This window comes from Amborella trichopoda, chromosome 3, assembly GCF_054954075.1.
Source record: "Amborella trichopoda isolate Santa Cruz 75 chromosome 3, AtrichopodaSantaCruz75HAP2 v2.0, whole genome shotgun sequence".
NCBI classification, from domain to species: domain Eukaryota; kingdom Viridiplantae; phylum Streptophyta; class Magnoliopsida; order Amborellales; family Amborellaceae; genus Amborella; species Amborella trichopoda.
Genome location: NC_142338.1, coordinates 57,866,283 through 57,877,445, shown reverse-complemented (window position 1 = coordinate 57,877,445; position 11,163 = coordinate 57,866,283). Strand labels below are relative to the sequence as shown.

General features: G+C 35.4%; 1 protein-coding gene across 1 annotated transcript; it reads right to left on the bottom strand.

Moving 5' to 3' along the window:
- Positions 1–3,453: 3,453 nt before the first annotated feature.
- On the bottom strand, positions 3,454–9,158 carry LOC18429586 (ADP,ATP carrier protein 2, chloroplastic). Its single transcript, XM_006838871.4, has 5 exons — positions 8,264–9,158; positions 6,910–7,179; positions 6,443–6,586; positions 5,942–6,289; positions 3,454–4,698 (listed from the first exon to the last, which is right to left on the bottom strand). The coding sequence occupies exons 1-5, from the start codon at positions 9,014–9,016 to the stop codon at positions 4,081–4,083; spliced, it is 2,133 nt and encodes a 710-aa protein (XP_006838934.1). The 5' UTR covers positions 9,017–9,158; the 3' UTR covers positions 3,454–4,080.
- Between the last annotated feature and the right edge of the window lie 2,005 nt (positions 9,159–11,163).

Below are 11,163 nucleotides of genomic sequence, written 5' to 3'. Positions count from 1 at the left end.
TGCGGTGTTGTTACTGTGGGTTTTTGATTTATCCGAGGTTCCAAAGGTAAAATGCTTTGAATCTTTTAGGGGATGTGATGTTACTGTGGATTTTCGATTTATTGGAGGTTCGAAAGGAGGTACCCTTGGATAATCAGGGGGACCCTGGTACAGGTTCCCGCATCAATGAGCGTTTCGATGGCCTGAAATATCTGGATGCCCTTAGGCCCACGCTCTCTCTTGACGGCAGCCAACCAACCAATAGCACTCTCTTACGGTTTAGAGAATAGAGAGAGACGTGTAACGATAAAACTTATTTTTCTCTAAGAAATTGTAGCGCTTTTTAATGTAGGAGAAGTGATTGGTTCTTAAGAGAAAGAAATTATTTGCTTACCGGCGTATAGAGATAGATTCATTTGATCAGGGATCGGGGGGGGGGGGGGGGGGAGGAGTGCCGGTTTTATAGACATAGACATGGTATAAATTGCATGATTCGGAGATCTACATTAGAACATGTATACCGTGCTCCCACGGGAGCATACCGTGCATGTATAAATACCTACTTGGAGGATTTTTTAAGCCTGAAATTTTGGGAACCACCTAAGACTCATTAGATGATTATTTTTTAACAAAAATATTTGAATTTTGTGTTTTTTTATTTTAGATCTCTCCTTTCAAAAATTCGATGGTCTCTATTCAATCTTAATATTAATATTTTTTTCATTTACATAAAGAGTTCAATTCAGATTTTGTTTTTTTTTAAAACAGATGTCACTTGAGGAGACAACATCCCCAAAATTTGAGATCTTAAAATATCAAATTTTACTTGAGGGAGTAAATGGCTGGTATACTGCCGCTTGAATATAAAATCTTTGGGGTCTAGCCTTATTGGATCAAGCGGCCCTTCTTTAGTTTTAGATCTTGCCGGGTTGCCCACCTTCGAATATGCTCCTGAGGAGGTGTACCTTGCAAAGTTAGATTCCATTATGATCAAATATTGGCAATTTTGAGCTTTACAGTGGCAATTACATAGTGGCCAATATTTCACTCTAGAGATTTGAAAAGAGAACAATTCCCCTTCTTCCCATAGCAGCCCGTATTTTAGTCTCGATATTTGAAAAGAAAGAACATTCCCCCCTTCTTTCCTAAAACTACAAATATAAAAATAGAATTAAGAATGAATCGATACCAGGGAACTTAAAGTTGGCTCCAATAGGCGATAGATGAGGGAAAGAAAACTTAGATGGACGTAGATCTAATATAACTTCAATTAAGAGGGGTGATTTGGTTCAAGTAGAAGGCTAACGACAAGAGAAAGGCCTCAAAGGACATAGATAGAAATAGTGAGAACAAAGATGGTGACTTATTATCTTATTGATAGTATGATCTTGATAGAGCAAAATGGCAAAATACGATCCCAAAAAGTTGGAATAAAGATGCACTTAAAAAATCCACCGAAAAATGTTGTTTTAATGTTGAAAAGCCCTATAAATGATCATCTCGACATCGAGATATATAAACAAAATAATAATAATAAAACAAATTTGAGTTTTAGAAATAGTGCATCTTGCAATGATTAATCCAGACCATCTATTTTCAAGATTTTCATATATTTATAGATTTACTTGACTTTAATCATTTTTTGAGTTTAAAACTTTATAACTAAATATAAAATTAGATTTTTAGATAATCCTAAGAATTTTTTACACCAAAATTACTTAGCAAATCCCTCATCAGCGATTTACTTTGTAACCAACGAGCCCCAGCGAGTTCAGTCGTTAGCTAAGTCTTGTCAAAGCCCTCTTGAGGGCTTTTTAATACTGCCCAATAGAGTGCTACTTTGATACAACGAGCAAAGCCGCAACGAATTCATTCGTTAGCGCAACGTCGAAGCCCAACCAAACCAAGTACGTTGTAAAGAGCCCTTTTTGCTGGTATGATAAAATTTCGAGGTGCACTTTAATTGGATTGTTTAAAGTTACAACCTTATAGAAACCGCGCCTTTATTTGAATGTATTAATAAATAAAAATTGGCAGAATATTATATTTATTCAGATATCCTTTCTATTTGATATTTACAAACATAACCCATAAAACAAAGTTCTACTTCAAAATTTTCTTTTTTTTTTCTGTATTAAACAGTTTTAGCGATTACAATAGCGATACATGCATAAGTGGCACCAAACCTTCGTGTTGTAATTTGAACCATAGATGGAATGCTATGCCTTATAGATTTGTTCTTATAATCCGTTCTCAAAAGTGTCATTACCCAAGTAAATGATTTGGTGGGGGCATCAAAGCGAGAGGAAGCAACATGTCTGCCACAATTTTCGATGGTTGGGGATGATAATCTGTCCATAGCATGGATGGCGAGGATCTAATCACGTATCACTCCTACCATGGAAGATTTAAAAGATACTATACTCATGTATGCTATCCATTTAGTCCCTTGAGTTAAAAACCCATGCGCAGTTAATTTTAGGACCCTAAATTTTGGGGCTGTACCCTCTTCCCCTATAGTTTTTTTAATAGGACATAACTTCTTTACCCTCAATTAAAAAATAAAATAAAAAAATCCTGATTGTCCTCAAAGCAGTTGAAAAGGATAATGTTTCAAACTTGAATAGAAACAATTTTTTTTAAAGGATGAGATGTAAGTATTAAAAAGCTCAAAATCTTTTTTTTTTGGTCCTTTTGAGAATAATCACCCAATAATACTAATTCTTAGGTGGTTCTTAAAATTTTAAAAGGTTTTGTTAGACTACACTACTTGATGGTGTATACTTTTAAAGTCGTAAATAATTTTGAATACTTAAATACCCTTGAATTGTAATACAAATTTTTTTTAATAAGAACATTTTTTTATCATTTAGATAGGTAGAATGAATATTTCTATAAAAAAATAACAACGTTCTATCACTAATTAAAAGACAATTAATGTATCTTGTGGGTAATATCTCACACTATCTAAGTGATGTCATCATCCATTATTATTAATAAATACATTTGTTTCTATTAAGAATTTTTACTTCACCCTTGATTAATTACTTACAATACCCCTAAACAAAAAATTACCACACTACAGGTCAAAAGTTTCCAAATGTTGAGGACATTAAGGGTATACACCACCAAGTGATGTAGCCTCGTGGGAGTATAGTATACGCACACTCTCATCTTAAAGAAACTTTATTGAAATTTGACCTACTGTACAGTGTCACCAACTCGACTGTGTCAGGGAAGCTTGAAATTTAATTGGCAACGACACGATGCAAGTACCATGCCCACTCTCTCTCTATTCTTATTAGAAACTCTTTCTTGTTTAGGGAGTTCAATAGTGATGTAGCATTGCTTGTAACTGAGAAAAACACAAAACAAAATAAGAAATGGGTGGCACCCAAGCACGAAGCAACGTCGAAGATAGAAATAATTATTTGAAGAGACATGTAGGTTAGGGGTAAAAAGAAGCATAACGAATTGCTAATAACGATAGTTTTGATTTGAGAATAAATGTTGGTAAAAAGGAATTCCAAACCTGGCTTCTATAATAAACCAGTGGTGTCGCCTCTCGATTCCATCGGGACTCAAGAGATTGGGAGAGAATGTCACAAGGGCCAAAAAGTCATCACATTATTTAGAATTGAAATTCAAGGAAAACCAAAACCATAAGACCACCCAATATCACACCGATTAGAGAGGCAATGTCTTATAGTAGAAGAAAATCTCACCGTAACAGAAGCACCAAAAAACTCCACACTCGCAAAGTCCACTTTTCGAAGGCTTATTCTTAACCGCAAAAAGATGTGACAGCACATTCTTAGTTGGACTAAATTCTGCAGAAAACCATATTCCTCAAAAGATTAGTATCAGTTTAAGCTCAGAACGACTAGTCTCTGGTTTCCAAAGTGCACCATCAAGATAATCAGCATCACATTTCCCATCTTTGTTGCCAATTTACCATTATCGTCATTATTGATATAGCACCATTATCTGATGAAGCTTCTTTGGTGATAAGCTATTCAAGTCTTATGGTAGATAAGAAATGGCTTTACTTCGAAACCCACTTTTCTTCATCTTCAGATAATGGTTTCACGCTGATCCATTCTAAGTTTGAGATCCCTTTGATGATGACCCACCGCCATTTTCCTGAGAAGAATCAAAAGGTATTTCCTCTTTTGCGCTGAGTGTTTCTTTCTCGACCCCACTGCCTTTTGGTGCTTCCTCATTAACACCAACTGTTTCCCTCTCCAACCCACCACCATTTTCCAAAGCTGACCCAGATTGGCTAACAGTTTCTCTCTCTGCCTTGGCTAGCTCTAACTCCCTGACTGTAAGTTGTTCTCGCTGACCACTTGAGGAAACAACCTCAACCAAGGGCACATATCTTCCTTCAATAAATCCCTTTGAGTTCAAAGTACTCACAAACCTGTATGTGATTCCATGTTTTGGTTGCACCTTACTAGTGAGACTTAGAGAAGCAGCAGAAATTTTGCCCTTTATGAGTTTATCTTTGAGGTCCTCTTTAACCATGGGAGTAAATTGTTTATCCAAAGACCTTGCAGCACCTAACCAGGCCAAAGTTATAGCCAGTAGCATGACTCCAAGGTAGGGCGTTGAGTTAGCCAGTGACCCACATGTTAAAATGAGAAATTGTTGGATTAAAGCACCCCCAGACTTCCCTAGAGGATTGCAAACCACATCAATCGCAGCTTTTCCTTTGACCTGTTTTCATTAATATGAAGTTATAAACACAATAGTTTATATTGATTAGATCATCTTCACTTAAAACAAACAAATGCAGGAGCAGACATGCCCTACCACATACACGCGAGAAACACCATAGAAGCATCATGTATAAGATATATACAGCAGATTCTCATATTTTATTGACACATATAATTTACTTTTTATTTAACGAAAATGCAGACTAAGTACCATAAAACTCAGTATTTTATATTTACAATTGACTCCCTTGGAGAATTGATTATTAGAAAGATAAGATTATAGAAAGAACCTCTTAAGTTAGAACTTCTACTAATTCATAAAACTCATCTGCACCAAGAATATAAATTATAAGAGAGTCTACTGCAGTGTGTGAACTTTGGAAATGTAAATTCCGTACGGGCAGTAAGTATTAGAACTGGGCATATCAACCTTTAGATATAATCTCTTAAGTTAGAACTTCTAATAATTCATAAAACTCATCTGCACCAAGAATATAAATTATAAGAGAGTCTACTGCAGTGTGTGAACTTTGGAAATGTAAATTCCGTAAGGGCAGTAAGTATTAGAACTGGGCATATCAACCTTTAGAAAGTCAATTTTTTAATGAAATGCAAAAATGTAAAAGTCTTAACAAATAACTGCTAAAAAAGCATAACAAAGGTACAGAATCACCATCACATCCTTACACGTGCAAATAGACGACTGAGAAAGAAGCCTTAAACGATCAAAGATAAAGATCTGCATAATTTTGCGCAAGTAGGTGCAGGAATAAAAGATAAGTACACAAGGGGATGTATTTCCATTTGTGAGAGTGAAGAAATACAAGTAATGTGCACTGCATTCGTGCTTGCATCTTACACAGATGGGGCTTGTATTTGTGCTCGCATGCGCGTATTGGTTTTTGTGTGAGAGATGGAGGAGGCCAATGAAAGGCTCATTTACAAGAGAGATAGGCATACATACTCTATAGCGTATTTATCTAAGAACAAAAATTAAGAAAGTAATCAGATGATGTCAATATCAGAAGTAAGGAAGGTAAAGTTTATGCAGGTAACAGTGTGTGAAAATAGAAGCAAGGTAAATAAAGACAATTGACCGTTTGAACTGAGATGCAGTTAAACTAGAAAAATGTTGGGCCGAAAGGATACAAGTAATTTAAATCAGTTGCCATTCATTTGTAATTATAAAAGCTAAAAGATGCAAATATTCAAGAGCATTTTATAATTACGAGCAGCCATACCTTAGTATTTTCATCCAAGGGGATGTAAGCCATCTCCTTGCAAGGATCAAATAAGCTGTACTTGGCACTCTTACTGAAAATGTTTTGTAGAGCTCCAACATAAACTGCTGCAAGAAGTGGAGTTAACCCAAGCTTTCCCAGTATTGGAGTGAGGGGATCACTGAATAAAACAAGGGAGAAAAATCCAACTCCAGTAGCAAGTAAAACTGAAGGCGTGATTGCCGCCGCGACACCCCATCCGTATTTGCGAAATATGACCCGACTGAGCAACATCATGGTGAATGTCACAATTCCGGTAAGGGTTGAGAAATCACCCATGAATGCAGAGTATTCATTTGGGCTTGGAAACTACCATCACAAAGAAAAAATATGTGATCTTAAGGGATAAGAGATATGCATTATATTTAGTAAGCAATCAAACAAACCGTCGTAGAAGAAAACATACTTGGCGTAACCCTTAGACTAAATTATTATCCATAAAAGAACTCGATTGTTATTCACCTGAGCTTTCAGCTTGGATTTCCAAGTAACTTCAACAAGGTTGATACTGATTCCATAGGCAACCACTAAAGTTGCAAGGTCCCTCACATACCTTGAAGATAAAAGAAACTTCATACTTTCCATCATTCCCATCTTGGGTAGGTCCTGCAGAAATGCAAGGTATGAGTCCGCATAAGGAAGAGAGAAAACAATAAAGGAAAAGTATACAATGAGACCATTTACCTTTTGTACAAGGTGGTCACAATTAACCTCGACCTTTGGATATGAAATTGGGTGGTTGCATTTATTCCATTGACCAAGCACAAAGTTCAAAAGAAATTTTCTCGAACTTCATGACACACTCTAGCTATCAAATTTCACATCGGATGTTATAAGGACCTTCTTGTACAATAGGTAAAGGTCTCATTGTATACAATTCCAAAGATAAATACCGTACCAAGTTAGAAAGGGAGCTCAAACTGGCTTACCTTCTTCTTCCGACCTTCTACCTTGGGAAGAGTGGGGTCATTCACAACATACTTATTCACTGCCCAGTAGATTGCACATATCACGAGCCCAAGCAACACAACAATGCCCATCATCCCTTTGAGAGAGAGGGCCCAACCATCGACACCAGGACCCAGATTCTTGCGCAGATGTGAAAAGTATTTAACAGTTCGACCTGAGAATACAAGAGCAACATTTGCCCCGAGTCCAAATAATGGATAGAATTGCTTCGCCTCATCAACAGTAGTAATCTACAACCAATCATTCAGTGTGTATTTTACTGAAATTTCCTTTGAATAACACTATGCATTTATTTACGATTTTGCAATTCATCAGAAAGAGTTTCATGCCCGAACCAATCAATCAAAATGATGGATAATTAATCAAGAAAAAATGTTTCTAAGCAGGTATTTAAAATAAATAGCACATAAAATACTAAGATGCCAGACAAGGTAACAGAAAATCAACCAACAAAGTTATATGTACACATGATTCAATTAAGATAAATTACAAAATATTGACACAAGGACAAGAAGAGCAGATTTATCCCAACAAACAATGGATAATAATCTACTCTGATTTTTCATCAGCACTCCTTTTTAACCAAGGATAGAATTATTGGTTGGCTTCATATACTGCAAAAACTGCAGTCACCAAACTCATAAGTATAATACTATGACAGAAATGGTGACTTGTTCAAAAGTATCTTACGAGTATGTTTAGGAAAAGTGAAGCACCCTGGTGATATTAAAAAAATAATAAAAGAAGAAAAGGTCATTCAATAGATAAATGAATCATGAGAGAAAAAAACATAAATGAATCACAAAAACAATTTTTGACAATTAATCACCAAAACAAATTATCTAAAAAAACTGACATCAAACTCATTTATGATCCAGAAAATAAAATAAAACAAAAGCGCACTCAGATGGGTGACAGAGCATTAATCCAAGAACATATTTCAAGAGATATATAGAAAAACAACTTTACCCCCAAATCCAGAGTGGACGGAGACCTTCAACAGTCATTAATTATACTCAATCAAACCTGAAACCATCTTCATCAAGAGTTTAATTGAAAATAGCCAGAACACAATTCAATTTAATTATTTGCCAAAGATCAGCAAATCTATCTGGAATTCACTAAACTACCGAAAACTGTTTTAACCACAGTCTCTATATAAAAAGATATATCTCAATAAACCCAGACCAGCACCAGTAAAACACCACCAAAACATACTACAGTTCCCAAATAAAATCATGCTACAACAAACAGCAATTGCACAGCAAAACCAAATCATAATAGAAAATTCATTCATAATTAACATTCGCTCACCTGATTAGCAAACCCCCAAAAGAGCAAGGACACAACAACACTTCCCCAAAGTTCAGCCATGACATAGAATAAACAGAAGCTCCATATCCTCAAAATTGCGATTGGCCCAAGAAAACTCGGACCCAGGATTTGCAAAATCCTATCAGCAAAAGCAGTTGGGTGTATCACACTGCTGAGTGGATATAGAACAAAGGCAAATACCCCAAAAAAAGCAATAAAGGGCATTATACATGAGTAGAAAAGAGCCTCCTTTGATAGCACATTGGAAAGCTTAGTATAAATCAACATGAACCCAATTGCCATAGGGAGATTAACCCAAGTCTTTAGAAATGGAATTATCTCCGCACTGCTCCCCTTTGCTGTAACAACCAATACATCCTTTGTATCTCTGAGAATTGTGTAATTGAAGAGTATACAGAAGAACATCAAACCAAGTGGAATGACCTTCTTCAGAGTATTAATCTCAACCCCCAAAAACACACCCTTGTTAATGGCAGGGACTGATGCTTCTGCAGAATAACTGCAGACAATGGAGCTTTTCTTATGGGGAAAGCCAGTGAAGCCCTGAAACCCAACCAACGGTAATCTGGGTGGTGGTGTTGTAATTCCCGAAGAAGCAACCCTGCACCTAATTTGGTTTCGATTGCTGGTATTGAGTCTCAATCTTAACCTTTGGTAACCATTAGGGTCTAGTTTGGGGTGTTCAGGGAGAAGTGCAGGGGAAAATGGAGCTGCTCTGAGCAGAGACCCCATGGCTCCCTAAAAATCCTAGCTCTGCAACTCTACAGCCTTACATCAATCGAAATCCTAGAAAAACCCAACGCCCATCTTCCATTGACGAAATCTTAGAAAAACCCTATCTTCAGCACAATATGCAATCTTCCATCTTTCCATTGATGAAACCCTAGAAAATCTGATTTTTAAACTACACTATAATACAGCTTCACGTCACTTGGTAGTGCTAGTGCTACTGTTCCGTTAAAGTGGACGTCCTCGATCAAAATGTGCCACGTGTATGGTCCGACTCCTATAATTTCACGCGACGACGAAATTACGTGAAAATTGATGGGCTCTATGATGGAATTCGTGCGATGTGGTATCATTTTTTATATAAAAAACGTGTACAAGGGAGCTTTTGCCTTGGGTACGAGGTGGATACAATTGTTTACGATCATCCGGCGTGAAATGTAATAGATTGAGTGTGTTATAAAGTTTTTTAAAAAAAAAATTAAAATTTGAGCTTGGTCAATAAATAAATACAGCCATTTAATTTCACATCTAAAGATCAAAATTAATTATGACCACTATGTACAAAAGATGAAAATTTTCATTGTACACTTTTCTAAAAAAAATATCACTATCTATATTGTAAAGAAAATTAAGTGTATATTTCATATAATTGGAAAAGTATAATGCAAGATAATTTATTTTTGATACAAAGTGGTCACAATTAATCTTGACCGTTGGATGTGAAATTGGGTAGTTGCATTTATTTCACTGACCAAACTCAGAGTCCAAAAGAACAATTCTCAAACTCTATAACACAACCAAGTATAAATTTCACATCGGATAGTTATAAGTAATTGTGACCTCCTCGTATTAAAGGTAAATGGTTTCATTGTATATAATCCCATATAATAATCTTAATTACTAAAATCTCCTTCAATTGAGACCAACTTTACTTTATGGGGCCAAATATTAGGCGGTCAATAAACAACACACCGATAGGATGAGTATAGTGGAGATGAAGATATTAAGATGGCTGAACAGCAAGACAAGAAGGGATAGCATTCAAAATGAATACATTTGAGAAAACTTAGATATGGCTCCAACGGTGGATAAAATGAAATAAAGTAGACTTAAATGGGCTGGCCATGTGTAGTACGGACCCAGTCTAGTAGCAGTTAAGAGGGACGAGTTGGTTCAAGTGAAAACCTAAAAAATGACAAGAGATAAGCCAAAAAAGATATGGTTGGAGGTAATGAGAAAAGATTTTGAGACTTATATCTCATTAAGCATGATGGCATAATAGGATTTATATAGCCATCCTATATGATTAGTAAAAGACCATGATAATAATGATGACAATCTCCTTCAATTTTTTAACATTCCACATGTATCCGTTTTCTCGTGCACTTTGTTGTTTCAATTTTGCCTTCACTTTATACGGTGAAAATCTAGTCGCATATGATTTGGGAATCCAATTTCCGAAATCACAAGGTTACCTTATAACTTCATATTTCTATATCCGAAGTCAGAACGTCACCTCATTAAGAATTTAAGACACTAGACGACCTTTATGACTGGCTTATGACTTCAGGAATTAGAGATTTGAAGTCATGTAACTTTATAACTTCGGATTTTAGCATTCGAAGTGAGGACAAAATGAAAATTACAAAAAGACACGGTTTCTATGCGGCCAGCCCGCATAATGTAGAAATGCTGGCTTGGCACTAAACACATTTTTTAAATATAATTTGATCCTAATTTTTAGAGAATATATAATCTTTAACGTAGAGATCATGAATATGAAAATAAATAAACAAATAAATAAAATAAAATAAAAACTAGAAAGAATAATTATATTAAGAAAGAAAGATACTACAAAACACTTATATGCGAAAATAAAATGTGATTTTACTTACCCTCATCACCATCAAAAGTTCATCGTACGGTTACGATTGTCCGGTAGTATTTTATTATTTATTTTTTTACAAATCAGAATAACCTAAAATTTGAAGCGTATGTTCATAAAAAATAGCCGAATTATGAAAAATATCAAGAAAATATTTTACATAAAAAAATTGACCAAAATACCTCCGAAATGTTTCAGGGGTATTTTAATAAATTATCTTTCATAAATTTTTTTTTTATATTTTTAATTAGGTGCAACTCACTAA